Below are 26,644 nucleotides of genomic sequence, written 5' to 3' on the forward strand. Positions count from 1 at the left end.
CACTGGAGGGCTCACAAACTATGTAAAGAGATGTTATCTTATCCTTATGACTAATTTATAAGCTAAAAGATTTATGCAGAGACATGTTGTCTCCAAAATACTCTGTTCTGTTGCAAAGTCAGTCTTGCTTTTTCCTAGACACTAAGGCTTTCTCTGCCTTAGTCAAGTAAACACACCAACGACTGCTCTCTGGCACTGAGGCCTGTGTTCATAACATTTATCTCCCTCAACCTCCAAAAGACGTTGGTTGCATGGAAATTGCCTGTTGGAAGTGATCCTTGGCCTGTGCTAGAGGAGTATTTGGGACAGTGCAAGTTGGTCAAAACCAAAACAATGCTGGGGAAAAGCTAACAGTTTACATCACTGAATTTCAGTGCTGAGGAATGTTGTCTAGAGCCATTCAATACACAAGAAAAGGCATAATCTGTAAGCACTGTGGTCAGTAACTGCAGTCATACTGCTTTAGTGTAACCATATGTGCCACCCTCAGTGTAATAAAAGTAATAATCACATCATAGTGAGCTGGAGCACTAAAACTCAGATAGACACAATTTTTCATTAAAAACTAATACCTGATAGTGTCGGGACAAAATACACTTTGATACTACCAAAAACTTTCCAAACCATTGGAGTAATTGTGGGAGAAATAACTGAAATTTTTCAGGCTCAGAAATGCTCTGGTTCTGGGTATAGCAGGATAAAGGCAAGGGTCCTGGAGTCAGAGGATAAGAGCTTCATTCTCCTTCACTGTGCATTTTTGGTCACTGTTTTTAGCTGGGCAAAGTTGCTGTAAGGTAATACCAACTAGTGCAAAAAAGGCTAATTTTGTGGTGGAAAGTCTGGGATGGCAGAAGCAGTGTTTAACCGCCCATGTTAGCCCTCTGGCAGATGTTATGGGACTTCCTTCCGTTCTGAGTTCGTGTTGATAAAACGGCTGCAGGAATCCTGGTGCTGGGCCCTGTGTCCACACTTCACAAAATTATATTTAAAAACTGGAAGGAATTCAAAGACTATGACAAAATATAGACAGGGCTGGACCCACGCTTTATAATTAGGAGTTTATAGAGGTCAGCCTACTGAATTTAGTGAAAAAGGATGAATTTTTTCTGAAGGGCTGTAATTATCTATCTGGTATTACTGAGCCTCTTTCATCTTACAGAAGAGCCAAAAAGGTAGGTTAGAAAAATTCTAGCTAGAAATAAGGTGCAGTTTGTTAGCAGACAGGTAGCTGACCATTGAGACAGCTTAACAGGGTAGAGGTGCTGTAGTCTTGAATTTATCGTAGGGCAGCTTTCTAAAACAAATAAGCCAAAATCGAACTACATGACTCCACTGTGTTTTCTCAAGTATTAGGGAAAGTAATAGACTCTTTCTACTGAAGAATGTTTTGGGAAACCAGAAGATCTATATTATTTTGGGGTTCAACAAGGAGCTTGGGGATAGCCATGAAGTCTCTGAGTAGGAGACACAGAGGCAGTGCAAATGTTCAGCCAGTGTTTACATAGAAATGCAGATAACTGGTCCTTATTTATTACTGACTCACCCTCTTGTGTTTGTCTCTGGACTCCAGCGATCAGGCAGACTTAAAAGAATGTATTAATTGCACAAAAATGATTTTGAAGGTTTTTAGAAAAACCAAATAATTCTAAACCACGGGATTCTGCGGCCGCACAATTTCCCTTCGTCACTGTCCCAGCCCTGCCTGTAACTCCAGCCAAAGCATGTTTTACAGAAGCAGTAAAATGGAGACAGAAAGACAGAAAATAAGCTACCAAATTGTATCTGAGAGCACCTTCCATTACTAAGCTCCAGGTGCATGCCCCATGTCTCCGCTCCATATCAGAATGACACCTCAGTTGTTTCTGCATAACTCCCTTCTTTCACTTAGTGCTCAAGCCATTAGACCATGGCTTTCCATCACTGTGAAGGTATAACTCTTACTATTATGATGGGGTTTATTTTTCTGAAGGCACATCAGGTGGTGTTAGTCCATGGCCTTCCAAGGTCTTATCTTGCAAGTCATATCACTTTGTGAAAATATGTAGTGTGCTGAACCTCTTAAGGTGGTGATAGAATACAACATAAAGAAAACCGACATAGTATTATTTAATAATAGAAATATTAAGTCCAAAAAGAGGAAACAGTCCAAAAGAGGATGAGTAAACATCTCTTTTGCCTCTGTCTTTCTCACATGACACGTATGTGAGAAAATTAAAGAGAAATAAATGCATTTAGTGCCAAATGGAGTTACTTTTTTCCCAGCATTATCCAAGAGCCTGAGGTACACCTCACCTATTCCCTTTGCAGTCTGGCTCTCCTACAGGCTGCTTATCTCCTCGGGTGAACGGTGTTGTGTCATGCTTCATGTTTTGTAGCTTATCATTACATCAGCAGCAAGAGATAAATCAATCTGAAAGACACATTCAAAGATTTTTGGTTATGATGGTTCTGATAATATAAAGGTCACCCAAGGAGCTTGTTTCCTGTTATTCTTCCACCCTTTCCAAAACCGTATATGGTGACATCTCCTTTAAATAGCCCCAGTGGTGCCCATCACTGAACGAATGGAGAAGGTGGATCATGGGACTGTCAACGGTGACTTAGGAAAAAGAGAAGGGAAGCTTTAACCGAGTTCCTGAGCCAACGAGAGCTAAACCTCTTCTTTCTTTCACAGACTGCTAGCACTCTCATTGTAGCTGAAGCCAAATCTTCTGGGATCTACAGCTGTGTGGCATCCAATAAAGTGGGAAAAGCTGAAAGAAACGTCAGTTTTATTGTAACAGGTAAGACCTAGTCCCCACTAGACCCAAACGTGTTTCCTGGTCCTGGGATTGTAACTGTTAGGCTGTTGTGGCTTTTTCATATACCACAGTTTGAGAATTGTTGTAATGTGTGCACCTGTAAACTCATACCACGCTTTTGGGTGATCCTGGAAGGGTTTTTCACAGCAGCTGGTCTGGATTTCTAAGAAGGACGCCAAATTTGGTGAATGACTCATCACTCCATCAAGTATCCAGCATGACACAAATTACTCACAAATATAGCAACCTGTAATCCCCCCTTGTAGATCACCTAGTCTCTGCAGTCATTCCATATGTGAAATTTAACTGTAGTTTCATATGCCAGTAAGCCAGTTTCATGTGTGATATTGACAGTGTCTACAGCCCCATCCTGCTGCCAACCAGGAGGTCTCACAATGTAGTGTCCAGGGCAGCACCGGTGTCTGCAGGCAGTGCAGTGCCAGAGGAGAGATGCCTGGGGTACCTGGGCAGCCCCTCGTAGCAATCGGAGATTATGGCAACTTGTAGGTAGAGAAGTGGCAGGGTACAAACTACAGAGTTTTGTTCCCTCTACTGAGAAAGACAACCTTGGATGTCATTTGGGCCGTGGCACTGAGAAGACTTGTGTTAGCTGCATGTATGAGTATGCTTCCAGTTATTTTTCCATTACTAGATGTGTTTAGATGTTTTCAGGTTCAGAAACAAATTATTAAATGTTTGACTTCAGGAATTACTGAAAAAAACCACAATGAGATTTCGAGAATAACTACTACATGACTTGGCAGCATAATGTCTACACATACCATTCCAGAGGATTTGTTTTCTGGTGAAGGATTTTATTTTGGTTTTGTTTGCAAAGTGATAGTTTATAGAGCACTTAGGCTGATGACAACTTTCAGGGTAGGTCATTAAAGAAATGTAATTCATTTGGAAATACGAGACAAGACAAAAAGGTTAAAATATTCTGACTTTAATCCCCAAATCATAATCTTGAAGCTGAAAAGGAAAGGTAATTTTAATGGATGCCTTTTAATTTTTGCTTTCCCTTATCTGTTTTTTTGTTGTCAATCTCTTGCTTATCATTCTGATGAGGGATTTTAGTGAAACTCATTCTGTTACTATAGTGAGAGATATCAAAAGAGAGCAGACACATGCTCACTGGATTTGGTTAAAAAAAAAGAACACTTCTTCAAAAAATGTCCACTCTCCCCATTTTGTGGACCAAAATTTATATTTTTTCAATATTCTGACTAGCTGCAATAGAATCATAGAATAACAGGTTGGAAGAGACCTCAAGGATCATCTGGTCCAACATCTCTTGGCAAAAGCACGGTCTAGACAAGATGGCCCAGCACCCTGTCCAGCTGAATCTTAAAAGTGTCCAATGTTGGGGAATCCACCACTTCCCTGGGGAGATTATTGCAATGGCTGATTGTTCTCATGGTGAAAAATCTTCCTCTTGTGTCCAATCAGAATCTCCCCAGGAGTAACTTGCACCCATAACCCCATGTCTTTTCTATGTGACTCCTTGTAAAAAGGGAGCCTTCCATCTTCTTTGTAGCCACCCTTTAAATACTGGAACATGGTGACAAGGTCTCCCCTAAACCTTCTTTTCTCAAGGCTGAACAAACCCAGTTCTCTCAGCCTTTCCTCATATGGCAGGCTTCCCAGTCCTTTGATCACCTTCGTGGCCCTTCTCTGGACCCTCTCCAGCCTGTCCATGTCTCTTTTGTGTAGTGGGGACCAAAACTGAACACAGTATTCCAGGTGTGGCCTGACAAGCTCTGAGTAGGATGGGATAATGACTTCTTTATCTCTGCTGTTGATTCCCGTGTTGATGCAACCCAGCATCCTCTTGGCTTTCTTTGCCGCAGCAGCAGCACGCTGTTCACTCATTGAGCCTCTTGTCCACCAGGACCCCCGGGTCGCTTTCCACAGAGCTGCTCCCCAGCCGGGTAGATCCGAGCCTGTGCTGCACTCCTGGATTATGTTTTCCGAGATGCAAGACCTTACCTTGTCCTTGTTGAACTTAATAAGGTTCTTGTTAGCCCACTCTTCCAGCCTATCCAGGTCTTCCTGCAGGGTGGCTCTCCCTTCCGAAGTGTCCACTTCTCAGTTTGGTATCATCAGCAAACTTCATCAGGGTACACTTGACACTATCATCCAGATCACTTATGAAGATATTAAGCAGCGTTGGACCCCACTTGTGACAGGTCGCCAGTTGGAAAAGGAGCTATTTACCACCACCCTCTGGGTGCAGCCCATCAGCCAGTTCCCCACCCACTGCACAGACCGCTTGTCTAGGCTGTAACGCATCCGTTTCTCTGGGAGGAGACTGTGAGAAACAGTATAGAAAGCCTTGGAGAAATCCAAGTAGACAATGTCCACCGCTCGCCACGCATCAACTGAGCAGGTTGTTTTGTCATAGAAGGCAACCAGGTTTGTCAAACGTGATTTATGCTTGGTGAATCCGTGCTGGCTTTTCCCAGTCATGAGCTTCATTTGACTTGTGATAGCCCCCAGGAGGATTCATTCCATAACTTCAGGGACTGAAGTAAGACCGATGGGCCTATAATTTCCTGGATCTTCCTTTAAGGCCTTCTTGTAGATGGGGGTGACATTAGCCTTCTTCCAGTCTTCTGGGACGTCCCCCAGACTCCAAGACTTCCCACAGGTTATGGAGAGCAGCCTTGCAACGATGTCAGCCAGCTCTCTTAACACCCTCGGGTGGGTATTGTCAGGGCCCATCGATTTGTAGGGGTCAAGCTCCTGTAATAGTTCACATACCAACTCTTCCTTCACTGACAGTGGGTCTGTGTTTGCATCAACCTCAATTTTTGTTCCCAAGGTCTGGGGCCCAACAGTGCTGGTAAAGACAGAGGTGAAGAAAGTGGTGAGAACCTCTGCCTTCTCAGAGTTGTTGGTGACTAATTCACCTCTCCTCTTTAACGGCAGACCAATATTTTCCTTCTGTTTCTGCTTGTTGTTTACGTATTTGAAGACCCCTTTCTTGTAGTTTTTGACATGTCTGACCAATTTCAATTCAAGCTGGGCTTTTGTTTTTCTAACTGCATCTCTGCACACCCTGGTGATGCCCTTGTAGTTCTCAACGTGTGTTCATCCACTTTTCCATCTCTGGCACGCTTCTCTTTTGGTTTTGAGCAGACTCGGAAGCTTGCAGTTAAGCCAAGGGGGGGTCTCTTGCTCTGCCCTCTGCCTACTTTCCTTACCTTTAGAGGGGATGAACAGGTTTTGTGCTTCCAGGAGAGCATTCTTGAAAAACTCCCAGCACTGGCTAGCACCTTTATCCTCCGTAGAAGCTTCCCACAGAATCCCTCCCAACTGAGCTCTGAGCTCTTCTAAAATCTAAAACCTTTGTCTTAGTTCTAACCTTCAACTTGCTTAGCAGGATCCCAGACCACAATATTGTGATCACTGCAGCCAAAGCTATCACTAACCGAGGTATTACAAAGCAGGTTTTCTTGGTTTGTGAGTATCAAATCCAGCAGTACTTCATTCCTGGTTGGCATATCTAACATTTGTATGATGAAGCAGCCTTCTGTGCATCCCAAGAACTTGATGGGTTACAGGTGAGCTGCTGTATTGTTCTTCCAACAAATGTCTGGGTAGTTGAAGTCACCCATAAGAACCAGGTTCTGTTGACCCAAATATGACTTCGTTGGCCTTATCATCTTGGTTTGGAGGCCTACTGTAAGATCCCCCTTGGAGACGACCCCTCTGATCTTGACCCAGAGACATTCGATAGGGCTTCCACAATCACTGTAGCTGACTTCTATACATTCAAGGTTCTCCTTAACATAGAGCGCGACTCCTCTTCTTCTTCTTCCCTGCCTGTCTTTACAAAAAAGCCTATAGCCATCAATCGCAATCCTCCAGTCATGTGAGTTGTTCCACCATGTTTCAGTTATTCCTATGATATCAGACTTTCTGACTGAGCATGGAGCTCCTGTTTGCCCCCCAGGCTGTGTGCATTGGTATACATACACTTGAGGTGGTTGGTCTTCTGGTTCTCATCTTGGGAGGCAGCTAAGGAACATTTGTCACTGCTCCGGTTGGCCTGGCTTATTCCCCAGTTGATTGCAATGGCGTGGGCATTGCCACTTTGGATCCCACCTCCTGAGTCCTTCAGTTTAAAGCCCACCTCACCATGTTGGCCAGCCTGCTGCCAGAGATTCCCTTGCCTCTTCTAGACAGGTGGATCCCATCCTTCCCTAACAGGCTATAGTCATCAAAGAATGTCACGTTGTTATAAAACCCAAAACCCTCACAACGGCACTAGCCACAAAGCCAGAAGTTGATTTGCATTATATGTCTATAATGGCAGTGTCATTCATGCCCACGTGAAAGATTAGCAATGGATAATAGTCTGTGCTTTTGGCAAGCTGTGGCATCGTCTCAGCAATATCTCCGACCTCAGCTCTCAGAAGGCAGCACACCTCTCGTGACTCCCTGTTAGACCAGCCGATGGGTGCCTCAGTGCCCCTTAACAGACAGTCACCCACTACAAGCGCTCATAATTTCTTTTTGCAGTATCCACTGTGTGCTGCTGGTACAGTTTCTCCTTGCAGACCTTGCTCGTGGGTGTCTACAACGGTTAAAGCTTCATATCATAATACACTTCCACATTTAGAAAGTGCCAATTATCTGTAAATATAGAAATTTGGTAACAAGCATAAGACGTATACACAGATAAGTGACACATAAGCAGGTTGTTTGTTAAAATACAGAAACAAGAAGAATATCTCCATGTTCTATTAATGGATGTGACAAGAACATTTGCCACCTTGAAGATGACTGCTGTCCCCGCTCTCAAATCACAGATTTCCTTTCGTCCTATCCTTATGTTGTGTCTGTTTGGACAGAAAGCTAAACAACAATGCATAGTTCTCCATAAATTAATATGCCAATGGCACTGTATTCTCATCTTTATGTGGGGACTTCACATGTAACTTTGAGCAGTCACTGATAGTCACTCGCTGAGGCTATTCCTCTTCTAATGTGCAAGATGCTGAATTTGGCCTTCTCTAGCTCTTAGTCCTCAGTCTTCAAAACGCCACATGGAAGATCCTGAAAACAAGTGAAGCTGTGTTTTGATGGGCCCCATTCACTGTATCCAAATCTCTCTTTCAAAGTTTTGCTGGTGGTTTCAGATATTTTAGTGCAGTGACGTGAAGGGGTTAGTTTCCCTACTCAAATCTCACATTCTTAGGTCTTGACCAGGGATAGAAGGAAATCCCTCTCCTTGATACCAAAGCTTGCATGAGAACATACAGAATATTATGACTTTCCTTTGAAGACTCTTGTATTGGCTGGTGCTCAGAAAGAGGAGCGGCAGCTTTATTATGGCTTGGAAATTGTTAATATCTTGACCGGTGGCAAACTTTCTGTATAGGGTGGTGAACATGAAATGCATTTGTCCTTTGAGTTCCTGGAGCTGGACACTTCAGTTGTGTGACATGGAAAGTCCTGATCATCTGCTGATGCTCAGTTGCACTGATTGAGGGCAGTTGAAACAATACAGCTGTTTTGTCCTTACAAAAATCAAGTTAGGCTCATTCTTCTGTTTTGTGCACACAGGGCATCACTTGGGCTCACGTGGTGTAATCATAATTCTCCTCCACCAGGCTGAGCCCAAACTGCTGTGGCTGGGTAGCAGCCTGTGTTTCATGTCAATGAAACAAATGTGTCCAGCATTTGCTGAAAAACACATTGAGGGAATAAAAAAATGAGATCCCTAAGTTCTGATGGATGTGAACAGGACACTGCAAAGTATTTCCTTCTGATGAGTCCAAACCCAATACTTCAGGTCTTGTGTGACAGCTTGGGGCTAGTTTATCTTATGTTGTTGGGTCTGCTGGCGCCGTAGGAAGCCAGCCTGAACCACACAAAAGTAAGTGTCTAAGAGAAGTGTCTAAGCAGGAGACAGTGATCCCTTGTGGGAAGAGAGGCTGCTCCAAAGAGCAGATGGAGACAAACAGGAAGAAAACGCACGTGCTCCAGTGAAGTGGCTCTGGTGGTGTGAGGAGTCTCTTTTCTAGAGGCAGAAACCATTGGGAAGGTGGTGGGAAGGCAGAGCTTGTCCCAGCAGCCCTGGTTTGGCGATGGCATGTTCCACCCCTTCAGGGAAAGGTGGATGTGAGGGAAATAAGTGCAAGAAGGTATAGTAGAGAGGACCCAGTAAGAACAAGTACTTTCTTAAGTTATTGTAATTCTCATTATTTCTGGGCTTGAAGTGCAACTTGCGTATGTGTTTCTGGGAGGTTTGAGAGTGGTATAATTCTATACACTCTGTGCCTGAGGGTGTAGGGTATGAAGTCCATGGGCTCCGGAGTAGGTTTTCTTTCCTATGGCCTCTGTCAGATGAAGGGCTTTTTGGGGATATTGTCATACTGACTTATTTCTAAAAGCAAATCTCTGTTCAGGCACAAAAGTAGCTGTGAGCCTTATATAAAAGCAATGTAGAAAGGTGATTTCTGAAAGCCCTCCTGCTTGCTGATACAGAAACAGTCTCTGTAACAACACCTTTATGCCAAATTTAACTGTGATAGCCCCCTTCCCTCCAGCCTGCCCCTTTCCCTACATTTTGGGCTGTTTTGCTGGCACACAGCAGGCCTATGGGTGTGTTTGCAATTACAGAGGGTGAAACAGGAACAGCTCTGCCTTATCTCCCTGGTTTCCCAATGTCACTAAGCGCATTTTATTTTGAGATTCCTGATGGTGCTTGGCAAAGATAAACAAAATCTTCCATCAGGAAACCTGGGAGCTATTTCCACAGGAAGCTTCAAATCACTAAAGTAAATAAAACCCTTTTACATTATTCCCAGCTACATTATTTAGCTAGCCTGAGCCTGTAACAATTGGTGAGAGGTGTCATATATTAGGGGGCTTGTAGCCTTTAAACAAATGATTCTCTTGGAATCCTGTGCATTTTGCTTTTGTCCCTGGATTTATTCAGAAAATAGTCTTTCTTCAGAGAAGCCACATCTAGGAAGAGCTCTAGACCTGACAACATGGAAGTAGTTGCAACTATATTATTCTGTTGGCATGCTATCCTTTTACGTTAAAAATAGTTCATTTGCCTCAGTCCCAGAGGATCTTCAGTTTCATCTTAAGAGTTTTGCTTGGCTCTTCCTAGTTTTTACTGAGTACTGGCATCTGCAAAAGCCAAAAATTAGCAGTATTTCAGACCTGTACCCTGGCTTTCCCAACACATATCAGAACAGTTTGAGATTTACTGTAAGACGCAGCAATTTCTTTCACCCAAATACTTACCCACGATTAAAACTTTGGAGCCTTGATTGGTTTTAAGTGTGTCTGAATTCAACTCTTTTTAACAGGATCAAGCATAGGATTCACTTCATCTAACTTAAGCCTTAAAGTTAGGTATCTAAGCCTAAGCTGGTCATGTAGAATTTCTTCATAACTAAGCGTGATGGATCAGGATCTCTGGAATTTGACTCATTGTGAGGCGATGGGTTGCATTGCCCTCTGGAGGTGCCTGTGTCACTCTGTGGGCTGTAAACTTTTGCCCATACACAAAACAGCTATATTCAAGTAGATGTCAACATTTTGATGGCTTAGGCTAATACGCTGTACCCCATGCAAGGAAAGGTTTCATTTTAGTAGCACTTCCAGTCAACATGTTCTTAACTGAGATCAGAATCTGGCATCATGCACTCTTACATACCAAAAGGATGCTGATGATAGTCACTCATAGATGAGTTCACTAAATTTAAAGATTTTTCTTATAGTTTTTTTTTGCTGGACAGAGGAAAAAAGGGGGTCCCAATGAAATGTAAGAGGAACAAGTCAACACAGGCTTTAATATCCAATCCAGTATGTTAGTGTCACTGCCTCCATTAGATTGATCTTTGGACTACACATGTGAACTACAGTTGATAACAGGCACACACATTGCTCCCACTGCAAGGGCATGATGAGTTCAACCAACAGATATCAGGCCTCTCCCTGGAAGGCATCTACAGTCAATGGAAATTTCAATCCAGGACTTGCAGGAGCTCATTTACCCTCTGTTTAACACTCAGGGCTAAGTGTGGAAAAGAGGATATTAAGGGGAGAAATTGATGCCAGACCTTCAACAGGCAGAACTTTGTTTGAAAGGCAGCAGTGGGCAGGTCATGTTCATGGTCCCCCTGGGAAGGCAAGGCAGCTCAGTTTGCATTGTGGGCATTTAGGGAGAAGCTTTCTGGTGGATTGGTCAACCAATGAAAGAGGTTACTGAAAGAAGATGTGGGATATTATGCACTGGAGATCTACTCTTTATGTGTCCCTGCTGATGTGACATTGAACCCAAAGCGACATTGGTAAGCCTGGAATGGGATGAAAGTTGGCATTGAGCTGTTCATGCTCTAAGAGACAAGAAAAGAAGGCATAATTCTCCTGTATGAAAGACAAAACCATTCTTACAATTTTGAGATAAGTTCACAGCCAAGTGCTGTAGCAATTAGCAGTGAAAGAACAATTGAAAATGGCCAAAGTCAATGTCACTTGACCGAGAAGAAGGAAATGACTTTATCAGAATATAGGCTACAAATAAACCAAGAGAGGTTGCACTCTAGGAGTAAAACTTGGAAGTGCTTTCTCTCAGGAACTTGCTCCTACTTTCACTGAGGTCAGTGGCGTAACTCTCCCTCGCTGGAGGGATGAGCCCCAGGTGGAGGCGGCCACGGGTCTGCGCCGTTCCCCAGGTGGAGGAAGCTGCGGTAACCTTACAATGAACTGCAAACACGACTTTTGTCAAGTATGACTTTTTTCAAGTATCACTTTTTACGTGCCTGAACTCTCTGCTCTGAAAAATCCTTGTGAAAACTTAACTTAGTAGATGGTTACTGCAACGATCCTTGATTTCTCTCAGGTGGAAATGTTGTTCACCTGTGTTTAATGCCAAGCAGTCTGAGTAGAGTGATCTTCATCTTAGCGCTTGCCCACACACAGCCGACCACCCAGGCTAGAGGGTACCGTTTCTGCTTTCCTCTTGGGTGGCTGACACACTTCAAATGCATGGAGGGTAAATACCTCTGTTCCAAGGGAAATCTCAGGCGTGTAATCACAGATTCAGTAATTTCTCAGGATTTGAAGCATTTTTAAGAAATAGACATAATTTGTCTGAATACTTATGAATAACAAGAAAACAATATAACCAAGCGTGATGAGCTGCAGTATTTTTCTACTGGGCTCTTGAGATTCATTTTCTCTCATGCAGTTCACTAGCTGGAGCTGAGATCAGAATTTTCCTCCTTTCTCATAGTCCCACTGCGCTGTCTTTAAATAATTCTGCTTCTGGTACCTTGCCCCAGTCTGTCTTAACTTGGCATAACATTTATACAAACTCATTACTTCCAAGAGCGACTTCAGTTTACACCAACTGATGTCTGAGCCCAAGTGTCTCACAGCTCCAAGACAAATTATAAGAATAGCTGGAGCCTAGCATATGAAAGGAAAGATTAGAGACTTCAGCAGGAAGGCAACGACATTGATCAGTTCAAAGGCTTCCTGATAAAGGGGAAAATATACGCCGTGTTAATTTTGGCTCATTCATTTCATATAAACTAAAAAGTGTTCTTGATTTTTGACAGATGTACCGAGCGGATTCCATATTAGTTTGGAAAAAATGCCCATTGAAGGAGAGAATTTGATATTGTCCTGTTCAGCCAACAAATTCCTGTACAAAGACATTGCTTGGATTTTACCGAGGACGGTCAACAATCAAACGAAAGCAAAAAGGTCTCTCAACAAGGAGTACTCCGTCACCCTCACTCTGACCATCAAGAACGTTTCCCTGGCACACTCGGGCACCTATGCCTGCCGAGCAAGGAACATATACACGGGGAAAGAAGTGCTTCAAAAGAAAGACGTTACAATCAGAGGTGAGCACTGCAACAAAAAGGCTGTTTACTCTCGGATCCTCAAATATAAAAGCACAAGGAATGATTGTACAACACAAAGCAATGTACAACATTAAAGGACTCATTAAACAGTAACAGGTGTCTCATATCATCTTGATTTTTTATTACTGTTGCTACCTTTCAGGCCCTGAGGTGGTGCACATTCCCCCATGGGTTGGACGTAGGAGGAATAGCAAACAAAATCGTAACGCATGAGCTTCCAGTTGAGTTCAGACGGGTGTTTTCTGCTTTGACAAGGCACGTGGAAGCTGGGGTTTGGAAGATCCCCTGTGCTACATTTTGCATGTTGTTATTTTTTCTCTTGCTGTCTCCTACTGAGCGATAAGGAAACTTTGGATCAATCTTTTCTTCCACTTTGATATCGGCCTCATCAAAAGTGTCAAAGCTGAATAAACTGATTAACTTTAAAAACTGCTGTTTTCAGTCAACAATGGACATTTAATAAGTTAACTTGAATGTGCGGAATGAGCACAATTCAGTTTGAGATTGACTGGACTACATATTTTTTATTTTAATCTGATCTTGATGGACTTATAAATATTACCTGCTGAGCAAGTTCTAATGCTTATTTATTTGAAATTATTTTCTACACTAAAGTACATTAATCTTAAAAAGTATCTTCTAAAAGAAGTATGCAGGGAAGAAATAAAAATGTTGATATAATGCACAGACCTATCATATCATTTATAATAATGATGATTTTAAAACTGACAGACGTGAACCATGTTTCTCCAAATAAATCCAGGTAGACTTCCGGTTGCTGTGTTGGTCAATTTTTAAAGTCAGTTCTGCACTAATGTAAAAAGCTACTGATAAAAGTGTGAGTATTGCTCCTGGCCTGAAGATTCAGGAATTTGTAATGTTGTAATTATTTTATTAAATGAGAAATATTACACTAACATGACTGACAAGGTTGCAGCCAGCACAGTGAGTTGTTTAATATGTTTTTTAAAACACAAACTCAAAATTGAAGCCATTAAAAATATTCATTGCTTTTGGTATGCAAATGACAATTGGATTTATTATGGGGATTAAGAACCAGCCAAACTGCTGAAGGAGAATTAAGGGCAACCTAAGACTTCCTTGTGAGCGTTTCCCCTTTTTTTTCCTTCGTCATGATTTTGCTATGAGATGTTTCTGTGTATTATAAATTCTGTATAAGGAAGAAGTTACTATTTTTAATAGATCTGATTGATAACTTTATTTTTTTACAATACATAGCTTTTATTATTTTTGGTTACATTTATGATTGATCGTTTATATAGCATTTACATACGCCATAACAAAACAGACCTTAGTGACCAAAATAGCTACAGCAAAGGAACAAAGTGGCTGTGCTTTTAAAATAGAGGGTGACAACATGACAGTTTCTTGCGCTTGGGAACTCACCAGACTATTTCCTCCTTTAGGTATCGAGCCTGTGTCCCACGGCTAAACTTGTCTTTCACGTGGGAATTGCTTTTGTCAAGTGTGAAAGGGTAAACAATAGCATTTCCCCATAATGCCAGTTTCATGGAGCCTAAAATGCTTAGAAAACAATTGATAACCTGGAAGTTGTCAGAGTAAAGAAAAGAATAATCATTTATATCTTGAAATGTCACCTATAGCCTGCTTGTATACAGTAGCTCTTTTGTTCATTATTAGTGTGATGGCTTCCAGAAACAATGTGTTCTTGCAAAGGGATCTGGCTCTCTTTTTTTCTAAACCATGCCTAAAAAGCAAGCGAAATCATTGGTGACTGCTTAAAAATGGGGCAAGTGCGCTCTTTAGCATTTGCAAGTCTTCAGAAGAATTACAATACCGAATCCCCTTTTTTATGAGGCTGTTTTGTGAAAAGACATTTGATGGCAAGGTGGGTGGTGATGACAGGACATTATGAATTTTCCATGGCCTTGGGAGCCAGAGTGTGATGACTTGTAGCAGCCAGTTGCCAGGCAATATGAGTTTGGGTCAAAAAAAAGAGATGTGGTGATTAGTGTTCCTCTGTGAAATTGTTGTGAATTCGTGCATCACTGGTGGGCGGACGTCCTACCAGCCTGGTCTCAACCAGCGCTCGGAGGGCCACGCTGTGCGAGGCTGTCGTAACATCCCGATGTGGCTGCCTGTGTTGGGAGGCACAGAGAAACCTCACTGGAAACGTTTGAGGAAAGCAGTTCTTGGTGGCCAGATAAAAACTGCTGATGTCACTTTTGATGTCCTCAGATGACTGGAGAATCTCATCGGTTTGGGGAGTTTCTCTGCCTTCTGTTGTGTAATATATTATTTAGGGAGAAAGGTGTGAATTATATTTCTTTTTTTTTTTTTTAAAGTGTTAAAACTAAAGCTTGTATTTATATTTTTGTACTGATTAATAAAAATAAGCAAACAGACAACATAATCATAACAAAGGGCAAAATGGACAGAACGCAAAAGTAAACCCCCCAATGAACAAATTGTAATGTTTACCCCTTGTTTGCCATTGTTTGCTTTTGGAAATGCAAATTTTCCCTCCTCACCACCCTGGGTTGGCTGAGTGCTCTGACACCAGCATCCCCTTCTCCCCTCTGTGACCCCCCCGTCGCTCCCCTGGGCCAAACTCTGCCTACAATGAAGTTCCTCGGTGTAACTGAGAGCAGACTTTGGCCTGGCAAGGCAGCATTCACGGGCAGGCACGAGGACTGGGGACGAGCCCAGGGGGCTGCCCTGGGTGCTGAGCCCTGCACTGTGCACCCTGGTGGCCAGGGCAGCCCCTCGGGTTTGGGGCACGTGGAGCCGGGCGTTGGAAACTGCCCCTCTTGGCTTCACTGCAAAAATGACTGGGAGAAAACTCAGGTTGACCAAGTCCTTGAAAAATCAGCTGATTGCAGCAGGGAAATCATTGAAAGTATGTGAACAGTGACTTAAGTTTTAAGCAAAAAAGTTTTTCTTAATATGAAAACCCAACTTTAGTGTATGGCTATAAACAAATTAAAATTAATCACAAATAACTCGCAGAACGTGTGATTTGCCTTTGTTGTGTCATCTTGTCCACCTTCATTTTGGATGTCTGGGCTGGGGTGTCCGTCAGGGACTGCTGATAAATGTGAACTGTGGAGCTCTTCTCAGCGCGCGGATGTGAACATGCATCAGAGGGTGCCTGTTTGTAGACAGTGTTGTGAAAAATGAGAACTGTGAAAAAATCGAGGCGAGGTATCGATGAGAAGAGGGCAGTCTTCTTGGTTGCAAGGCAAATATTGTTGATCATGTCATTGTGTAGGTATGTGGTGAAGAATTTACTTTACGGCCTCTCTCATGAGTGTTACTGTTTGGGAAGAGAGACCAAACTGTCTACTACACTGTAAACAAAAAATAGCATTGCTCGTGGAAATTACAGACTTGCAGCTCAGGAAAGCCCAAACTGGTGATTGCAGGGTCATGACTATGCTGGAGTTGATTTCAAGGGGTAAGAGCATAGCAAAGATAGCCTGCTTTAAAAGTGCTTTTAGTGCCATGGGGTTCATGCACACTGCATAAGCTGGTGGTACATAGGTGCTTAATTTTTCTGGAGAGTTTTTATTTACAGCTGGTAACAGAATGATTGTGAAGATGGAAATGTCTGATAGTTTCTTCTGAAAGGATAGAGAATAATCTTCCAAACACAGAATGTCAGAAGCTCAGCTGATATTATACCTGAACTTGGTGTATCAGTATCTATTGCCATCTAAAAGAAAATATTTGAAAGAGTTGGTTACTGCTTTGTTTTGTTTTGTTTCATATTTTGTAATGTGTGACTTACTATGTTAGTAACTGCTGATCCTGGCAGTGTCCTTGAAGGGAAAGATTGCAAATAATCGGTTCTTGCAAGACCAGGGAATTTGAGGGAATCGGCAGAGTATCTGCGTCTGTGAGATTGCTCAGGAGCTCCCTGGATTCTCCATCGCTGCTTTAAAGGGACCAAAATACCAAAAAGGATGATGTCAGAGTTGCAAATATGACAGAAGGATGTTGCATATAATGTGCATAAACGTTGCAAATATCTTGATCTTTGTCAAAACAGCCTTCGGCTCTGTATGAAATGGGGGAAGGAGTGGCAAAGGGTTGAAACGAGGATGAGAAAGATTCGTTGTTTTGCTTCTTTCAGGGATGACTTTAACACAATGTTTTTAGAGTGTTTTTGAAATGCCCTTCTGGGAGGCCCTTGAGCAGAAGCAGAACAGATAAGATGCACTTCCAATACTCATTGTCACTGACTGTCACGGAAATGTGTTTTATTACATTGCGTTCGGATGAATGTCAGTAGATAAAAGTAAAACAGGAGCAGCATTGCTATGCTGTGTGGCCTGCTAACACCCAGCTTCGGCCCCTGCCGTCAGGGTTTTCAGCGTCTGTGGGATGCCAGAGGATGTGGGTGCGCTTCTCACTGACGCAGTTTTGGCAGGTGGGCTGTGGTGTGGTTTGGCCAGGCCTTGTTGCGTTCAGCCAAATATGTGAAACTCAAAAGCGGAAGAATTTATGAAGACTTTGGGACATGTAACACAATGCTTTGGTGCTTATGGTTTCTGGTGTTAGATGATGTGAGTTTACTGAATATGATTTGTAACTGTACCCTTTAAAGTAAGTAAATGATAAAAGTCACATTCACAGGTATCGTGGTGCACAGAGCTGCATGGTGCTATCAGCGATGCAGAGATACTCTGCTACAAGGGGGTCCTGCTAATTGTTAAAAACTTTGGTGTCACGGTTTGTTTCTCTTGATGCAAAACTCTGACCTTTCATAGAACCTCATTGCTTTCGATAAGCAAATGTGGTTGGTAATGGAACTGAGGAAAACTTTTAAACAATGTCATCATTGGGTCTTCACTGGTCATCATAACCTGCTATCGCTGAGTAACGGGAGTCCTCTTTACACGCCAAACACTGTTAAGCAAATTGGAATGGTAAATAAAATCTGTGAACAATGAACTCGGTAGAGCAGCCATATCTAACATCAGTAAAATGCTGGTAGGGAAAATAATTAAACGCCCACAGTTACAAGAATGTAAAACGGAGGTGTTGTTTTGTCTTGTAGCTCAAGAGGCACCAGCCTTGCTGCGGCACCTTATGGATCAGACAGTGAACACCAGTAACTCTGCCATGTTGGAGTGCCAGGTTCGTGGCATCCCCGAGCCCCAGATATCCTGGTTCAAAAACCATGAGGAAATACAGCAAGAACCAGGTGAGAGCTCTGTGTACTCGCCTACCTTTTACAGCCTTTTTCTTTACCCATCTGCCTTAGGTAGCCATTTGCAGAGTCCTTGGCATCGGTACCCAGACGTAAGGAAGGAGTATTGCCCGGGTAGTACCGGCGGGCAGCAGCGTGGGTGCTCGGGGTTATTCTGTCTCACTCCAAAACCTCAGCCAGGCTGGAGGTGTAGACACGACGGGTCTCTGTGGTGGAATCAGTGGAAAAAATATAGCTCTCAATTTGCATCTTAGAAGAGTCATCTCCAGAGAAGCATATTTCTCTCCATTTACTATAGAGGGAGCCTAAGGATCAGGTGTCTTGGCCAGCGTATAACTAGGCAGGAGAAAACCGAGCTTGCGTGGTGTGCGTAGGAGTACCAGGGTGAGTCTGTGGTCAGGCATGCAAAGTCTGTTCTTGATTCACAACCTGGCCACCAGACTAAATCCGTACCTGGCGTGTCCAAAAACGAAATGTGTCTGCTGGCAGCAGAGGGATCCAGGTCTGACACAGCAGAAAGGAACAGTTTCCCAGGTGTCATGCTGCAGGAAAACTCTGGGAGATGTTTACAGCTGTGTCTGGCATGTGGTTTCAAAGATCAGCTAAGGCTACATGTCCAGCTCTGCTGGCACCACAGTCACGGAAGTGTTCCTTGGAGATTACAGGTGGAGATGAATGATGGGGGAAAAGGCAAAACCTTTCTCATGGGAATTCATCCACATTCGGATCAGAAGCACACAATGAGCTAGTGTTACAGGGTCAGCAAAAATGGTCAAGGAGGTTTGGTCTGTAGGAACTTGAATCTTAAGTGTAGTCTTCAACAACAATGTTTTAGAAAGTTTGTGTTTATGGTTCTGTCCTATGTTACTGAAAATTACTATAGCATGAATAAAGGCAACTGGGAAAAATCTGAGGAATTCTCCAAGTGAGTTATAAGCCCCTGCAGACTTGCAGCCCAGGCACTGAACATAATCTAGAACCAGATTCCATGAAGGTTTACAGTGACCATGTTGTTGTAATGTGCATTATTAACACTATCTTCTAAAAAGAATGTTATGTGTCTAACTTGGGTGTAATGTAACACATAAAGTTAGGAGCCAGGAAAATCTCTCTAGAGGGTAGGTCAGAGCACTTTAGTTAGGTGCCTAAAATAGCTGGTGGGAATACATTTTGATGGGACAGTAATTTTGATGGAGCCAAACACACAAGTGTGTACTTGACTGCACATTTCCTGGCTGTACAGTGCCTTAGAGGCAGTCCTGAGGCCAAATCTCCTCCTTGCCTCTTCCTCACTTGCTGGAGCATTGCCCAGGCTGGCTGCTGGGTTGACCTAGCTGGAATAAACAAGGTGTTGAAAACTTTGGGTAACAACTCCTACGTTTTAGGGTCCACCTCATGGGACCTCTCTTTGCACTAGCTGGGGTCCTTCTGCGAAGGGGCCCGTTGTTCCATGCAAGTGAGATTTGGAGCGAGTCTGCTGCCCGTAAGGCCAGTGTGGATGCACAAAGCTGCGTCTTGGAAGTGCTCTAAGCTTGAGCGGCTTCTGGGGCAGACGTACACCTGCAAGTGGGGTAATCAGACCACCCATTTTCCAAAAGCTGGAGACATGCTGAAGAACTCACCAGGATGAAAGTCTAGGCACAGTGCTAATCAATATACACAATACCAAGTGCTCCTAAGATCACTCCTTTAGGCTGAGATTTTTCATTCACACAATTGCTTTGTAAACACTGATTTCCAAAAGATTCCCAAAACATCCAAGCATAGTTGGCTTTCCTGCAGATAACATTGTGCTGCGCAGTCTGTGGCTCAGATTTCTTTCGAGAAGAACTTGAAGCAGATATTATTACACAAGGGCCTGTTTTTGTTTATATCCTGGCTCCCTCTCATTGCAAAATATTTCATTTCACAGGAATAATTTTAGGGCCCGGAAGCCGAATGCTGTTTATTGAAAGAGTAAAAGAGGAGGATGAAGGACTGTACCAGTGTATAGCTACCAACTTAAAAGGGTCCGTGGAGAGCGCGGCGTATGTCACGGTACAAGGTAAAGTGCGACATTAAATGGGAAGAGCGAGCTTGCCAGGGTGATGTTCCTACTGAGGCTGGAAGGGCGGGGGTATGACTTGGGGCTCATGTGGTGATCTCTGAAGGCAGCAATTTGAAGTAAGTCCTAGCAAGGGAAGCATACCAGGTTGGAAAGGAAGCTTAGCAGGAAATGCTAACTCGGAGCGTGTTTACAGTGACCTAAAAAGAAGAATTGCTTCAACCCAACAAAGATCAGGTCAGGGTAGAAGACAAATGTAAATTTAGTATCGTCAAAACAAACAAAAACCAGAATAAGGAGCAGTCTCCTACCCACTCATTTTCCCAGTTCAAGTTACTTCCATGGAAGTTAGAGGCCTGGGATATTTTCATTTGTTTATTTTCAATGTAAAGTGAACTGCCAAATTGGACTAGAAGATTTTAGCCTAGCGATAGCTACACATGCATTTTTCAAAGGTACTTGTAAGAAGTAGGTATGATCTACTTATTTCTGTAACCATTGCTTGAGTTATTTTGCTATTCATTTAAATGTCCAGTGTTCTGCTTTCTGCCAAGCTTGACTCAGGCCTGTGGCAGTGACTTCTATCAAGTAATTTTACATTGCATAAAAATAAAGTTTATTCAGTGACTTTTCGGTTTCATTGAATACACTTTTGGTTCATATACTATGAGATAAGAGAAGTAGGTTGACATTCTCCATGTAAGTCAGTGCCATGTATGAACTGAATTTGACATAACCTATCTTATTGGTCTCATGTGTTAAGTAAAAGTTGCAAATGCATTTAGTTTCTCTTTATAGAAGACAATTTGACTACCACTAGGTCTCTCAGGCTGGGATTATGTCTTTGTGGAGGTTCTCATACAAAGGCTAAATGTATCTGAATACTACTGAGTATTTGGATACTACTCTACAGCAGAAGATAATTACAGCTAGTAAATCAGTATTGATTTTCTGCCACGAGTGTGTTAGCTGTCTCAGTTAATGGTGATCACTGGTGATACAATGATGTTTTTTGCTTTAAAAGGTCAGGGATAAGTGTATGTACCTGTGGGCTGGCCTAACTTGTGTAATCAAGGAGTTAAAACCACCTATCTCCTTATGGATAATGCTAAGGTTTTTACAGCTGCTATAATAGCTAAACTCATCCTACTAATTGATAGTCCTGAACAATGTAATTCATTATTGTATTGATTTTTAACATCATTGCAGCTTGGCTATTTATTACAACCACAAGCATTCTGTCAGATGGCTTCGAGGAAGTCATATCTCCCAGTGCGTGGTCAAGAGGAGAGAAAAAAGAGCAGCCAGGAAAGCTTCTTCTCTGGTTACATGTCCTGAGGGACCACTGGCAATGTTCTTGTGTGACTCCTATGGGAGCTCTTAAATAAGCAGGAGATGAAAGACTACCATATTAAAATCATAGGTTTAAGACTGGATGAGCAAAAGAGAGAGTTTGTCTTATCTACTATCATTGAGGAAAATGTCTTTCCACCCTTTCTCTTCCTACCACATGAAGGGATGTCACTGGAGGGTTTTTCACTCATTCCTACGCTGATCTGGAGTGTCTGTCCCTCTCCCGGGGAACGGCAGCCTTTCACTCCATCCCTGAGCCTGGAAGGATGAGACCAGGGCTTAAACGTGGGGCTCTCTCTAGGCTTTGCCACTTGCTTTTCTTTCTGAGAAATACAGACCCCGCCACTGCCGCCGTGAGCACCGAAGCCTTCCCTCTGTCCCGGCAGCTCTCGGAGCGTGGGGCTGCAGATCAAAGGGAGCGGAGCAAAGCCTCGTGTCGATGGCCACGTTTAGCAGATTGGAAGAGTAGTTTGTGAATGAGTCAGGAAGGAAACCGTCTGCTCTCTTTATTTCCTCTGAAAAAACATTCTTATACTCACAGATAAAACAATGTGTTATTTTTGTACCCAAGATGGATGAATGGATGGTGGAATCAAAGGGCCGTCTTTAAATAATCGCAGCCCATGTTTGGCTTGGAAGCCACGCTTGCCGGGCTGTCTGAGGAGGAGAGGGGCCGCGTTTGTGGACATGTCAGAGCAAACTGTCCACTCGCTCTTGGCTGAGGAACCGAAGAGGGAGTGAATCTGCAAGGACAGAACGGGAACAGCAAATGGCTGCTAGAGCACCCAGCAGATGGAGAGGAGCGTGTCCCTAAAAGCCTGGGGACACAAGCTGCTGGGCACAGGGGGAACACAGGCTGTCTTGGGCAGCTCTCCTTCGGGGGGTCCCCCTGCTCGCAGAGTGGATGACTTGCCAGGAAAGCCTTGCCCCGCTTCTCCTCCTGGGGACCCTCGCGCTCCCCCTCAGCGGGAGCCAGCGATAGAGGTAGTTGCAGAGGTGCTGCACCATTTGAAGGGGTTGGGTTGACCAAGGAAGGCACATCTTTTACAGCTCATGCTCACTGAAATGCGGATGTATAACAAGCAAATGAATACAGCAACATGCTCTGTCTTAGAGCCGATGCTCAATAACTTAACGTGATCCCTGCTGATGAAAAGGAAAGCATTGCATTTATTAAGCATCCACTGAACTATTCCAACACTATGAAAATGGTGTTTGCTTTTTAAATAACTGCCTGGTTTTCTATCTAGCTACCTTTCTGACTTTGTATCTCAAAAAGTTGTTGTGCCTTTTGGGTCAGTCTGACTCTGCAGTCATCAGGAATGTTTCCATGAAGTTTAACTGGAATTTCCTTAGCTACAGAATGAGGTTCAGCCTGGGTTATGTGGGTGACCGTAAGAGAAAAGTTGAACATCAGGGGACACTTAGACTTGTGTTACCTCAGAAGACCACCAAAGGGGGTTGGAAAGGAGTCCTGGAGGTCTCTCTTTCAACCTCAGCTCAAACCAGGATCATCACCAACACTACATTCAGTCAGTGATGGCTTTGTCTGGCCAGGTCGTGAAAACCTCCAAGGATGGAAATTCCTCAGCATCTGAGCACCCATCCCAGTGCTGCACTGCTGTGATCATGGGACCACACGGATTAAGCAGGGTAGATCACATTGGTGTAGGCCTGAAGGATGCTTTGGGTGCAGCAGAGCGGTGTTGGTGCCCCAGGCGTTGCTTTTTCCCGGAGTGACACCTGACACAGAGCTGCGCCTCGATGTTTAGAGCTGAAATTCTAACGACAGAGCCCATGCCAGCCCAAAACTTGAGCTCGTGCCTGGAGGGGTCAGTGCGTTATTCCAGGCTCTCGTCCCCATGCGCCTGCACGGTCCTGGTGGCTCCTGTCGCTGCTGGGAGAGAGAAGCTGCTGATGGTGGCACTTCTTCACCACCTCCGCAGCGAGGCAGGCGGATGGGGCAGAGCTGCACGCAGGGGAAAGTCCGTGTCTGATGAGGTGGCTGGGGGGTAAAGGTCTGGGAGGGGTGTAAGGGGGAGCCAGAAAACTTGGGCTACCAGTCAGAGAGAGGGATTTAGTCCTGCTTACAGCTTCTCCAAACTCTGCTAATCCTAAACCTTCTGAGTGTTCCTGCCTGTTCTGCCTCAAACCCAACCTTTTCCTACCCAGCTGAGAGGCACGCAGCCAGCTCTGGCTGCAAAGCTGTTAGCAAGACTAGGAATCTGGCATTTGATAACCCAGCCCAACCCCAGCCTGGAGAAATGCTTTCTGGTTGCCTAAATTTGCTCGGACGTTTCAAAGAGAGCATCTTCGCGTCTCTTCGCTAGCTCCTGGGCAGCATACAGTAGAGGTTAGGGAGTTGCTGCCTTCTACCCCAGGACTGGCCATACTGTGCCTCACGTGTTTTCTGAGTCCTGCCATATGGAGCAGCAGCAACAAATGAACCTTCAGCCCCTCTAGGTTTTTCTGAATAAATGTCAGAAACTATTACTCACCATCTGCATGGGTGCTCCTCAGAAGCAAGAGAAGAGTATCCATATGTAAAAGAAAAACCTGATGCCGGAGGGTAGGCAAGCTGTATTAGGCTGTATCATTTATGCCATCACTATGTCCCATATCTAAATCAAGCCTTTAAAAAAATAATTGTGAAAAATTAACAGTCTTGGTGTTTTTGAGAAATAGAAACTTTATATCTCCATTTATAGTTGCAGTCATATTTTTCTTCAATGAGCTTTATTCTCAAAGCTCCAGAATACACATGCCAGAGGAATCTTAGATATAGGGCACGAACACAAGTCTGATTGTCACCTTTAGAGAGGGAAGATATTATGCTGGTTAAGCTACAGCTACAGGAAGCAATTCAACCTCTGAGAAAAGCTCTGTAGCCTTGTCTAAAACCCGGTAAACCCACCAGTGAGACATCAATCATCCCTTTTTCATGTGTCAGGAGTAACACTGAGCTGCCTGGGGTCTGAAACTGCTGCAAGTGCAGTTGACAAAACTACTTTGAAATCATTTTCAGAATTACTCCTCCTTGTCCTCTCCTCTCTCTCTGGAGGGTGTATCAGAATAAGAGGCAGAGCATCAGGGTTTGGGGTTTTTTTTGCATTTGCTACCAATCAGATGGAAAACATATTGTGGGAAGTGTGGTATTTTGACACAATCACAAGATTTGCAAAACAGACCGCTTTGAAACCATTTTATGAGTCCCTAAATATCGGTCTGAAGTGAATTTTATTTTGGCTTTTTTTTGTAAGATCTGTCAGTGGGCTTTAATACTCTCCAGATTTCTAATGTTCATGTTTTCTTGCTGCTCCATTTTCAGTCGTCGTTGTTGTTTTTCCCTTTCTGTGCTTAATCTGTTCCTTGGTTTGGAGACCTCTCCCAACTCCTTGACAGCCGGGTTCTGTGAGGGGCTGCTGGGCAAGGAGAGGGTCCCATGTCCCCTTGGGGAGCCTGGCCCCGTGTCACTGGTGTGACTGGCAGGAGACCTGAGGGCACGGAGCCTTCTGGGGGACCAGCGGGTTGGGGGGAGCACTAGACCCTATGCCCCAGGTTCCTGCCCGGTGGGGATGGGGCTCAAGACCCCCGTGCCACGCTTTGTATGAGCTGAGCTCCCAGGTGCCACACCAGATCCATCCAGACCACGTGAAGAAGAGCTCACGGATTCCTGCTGGCTGCATTGCAAGCCTCCAAGGGAGCCCCCGGCTCTCCCCCAGCGAGGTTTTTGGTGAAGGCTGGTGGGTTTCCAGCACAGCTGGGTTGGAGGTGTGGGCTGCGAGGGTCAGCCATCAGCACGGAGGAGCTGGCTGAGCTGGGGCAGAGCAGGCGCAGTGCCCGAGGAAAAGCATCAAATATCCTGGACAGCAAAACCCAAGCAGCAGGAACCCCTGCTCCTCTCTTGGATGTGGGCTTGGCCAGATAGGTTTTGCTGTTGGGGGGTGGGGAGAGGTGTGAAACTGCATGCACAGGCCCACGCACATTCTTACACAGAGAAAATTTGGCTAAAAATACCCTGCAGCTGAATTTCCACCTCAAAAGGAAATTATTGTCTGACTGGCCACCCTCAACCTGGTTTGCTTCACATCCTGCGCCCCAAAGAAGAGCTGACTTTTTACTGAAAAACTTAGGGGTGGATCAAATGCAATTTTGCTGTGTTCAATACAACAGCTTTGCTGGGGAGACCGTGGTTTTTTCCAGGCTCTGCAAGCCAGTCCAAACAGAGATTAATACCCCATTGAAAAGAAGCTGGTCCTTCCTGGTATTTTATTTTAATGGCAAAGAAACATAAAGTGCCCTTGCTTTGCAGATCATTTTCTAAAATGTTTGCCACTTGATTTTCCCAGGCACATCGGAGAGGTCAAACCTGGAGCTGATAACGCTGACCTGTACCTGTGTGGCTGCGACGCTCTTTTGGCTTCTGTTGACCCTCTTCATTCGCAAGCTGAAGCGGGTAAGAACAGACAGGGAGCTCCTGGCAGCACCTGCATCTCCTTACCAGCCCTTTGCTCCTGTGGGAAAATCCTTCCCAGGCCACTGGGATTGCTGAGTCTACAAAAAAAAAAAAAAAAAAAAAAAAATCTGATTTACTTACTGCTTGCCTTTGTTCCCTGTGCAATCACCAGGCTGCTGATGGGTGCCCAGGAAAGCATGACTCACAAGGCTGAGTATGAGTAAGCCAGGAAGAAAAGCCTGGGTGGGGGCAAAGCTCTGAGACTCACAAGCATTTGGGTGCCTGACTCCCACCAAAGGCATCCCCATTCCTTTAAAATCTGTGGGGGTTCGGCATCTTAATGTCTTTGAAGATCTGAGTGAGTGGGAATGACAGATCTTCACAGAGCGCGCTGAGGTCTGGTTTGCACACAGTGTCTGCTGTAATTACATCACTTCCAAAGTGATATTTTACTGAAGTAGTTTTGGTGGTGCAGCCTCTAGAGCAGATGATCCTGTGATCTGGTGATGCCGGGATCAGCTCACGGCCACCACGGCCGAGCACGTTCCGGCTGGCCGAGCTCCGTGAGGATTGCTCAAGGTTGACTGCAGCCCGCCAGACCATTTTATCTCACCCTGCATTAAGGCTTGGCTGTATCTTAGGTTTTACACTGAGAACTTCTGTTGATCAATGGGAAAGCAGGGCCAGACCTCCCAACCAGGGCGGCATGGCAGCAGCCACTCTGCCTGCCTTCCTACTGCCACAAACCTTCGTAAGGAGAAAGGCATGGAATTTCGGGGGGTGGGAAGAAAAGTAGAGGTCAGCTGAAGAGAAACTTGGTAGCTGTAAGAGAAATTACAAAGCAAGGGGTACCAGTTCTGTACTGCTCACCAGTAATGGTGAAGC

The 26,644-nt window shown here is 44.2% G+C and overlaps 1 protein-coding gene across 2 annotated transcripts in view; it reads left to right on the top strand.

The window, feature by feature from the left end:
* Nucleotides 1–26,644, top strand: part of FLT1 (fms related receptor tyrosine kinase 1) — a 115,539-nt gene that overhangs the window by 60,260 nt on the left and 28,635 nt on the right. For both annotated transcript variants that reach the window (XM_075050666.1, XM_075050667.1), the window contains 5 exons: nucleotides 2,675–2,783; nucleotides 12,398–12,688; nucleotides 17,754–17,900; nucleotides 19,819–19,950; nucleotides 25,653–25,759. In XM_075050666.1, coding sequence (XP_074906767.1) covers nucleotides 2,675–2,783; nucleotides 12,398–12,688; nucleotides 17,754–17,900; nucleotides 19,819–19,950; nucleotides 25,653–25,759 — 786 coding nt within the window. The remainder of the gene's footprint in view (nucleotides 1–2,674; nucleotides 2,784–12,397; nucleotides 12,689–17,753; nucleotides 17,901–19,818; nucleotides 19,951–25,652; nucleotides 25,760–26,644) is intronic.

Source organism: Buteo buteo, chromosome 18, assembly GCF_964188355.1.
Source record: "Buteo buteo chromosome 18, bButBut1.hap1.1, whole genome shotgun sequence".
In the NCBI taxonomy this organism is placed as follows: domain Eukaryota; kingdom Metazoa; phylum Chordata; class Aves; order Accipitriformes; family Accipitridae; genus Buteo; species Buteo buteo.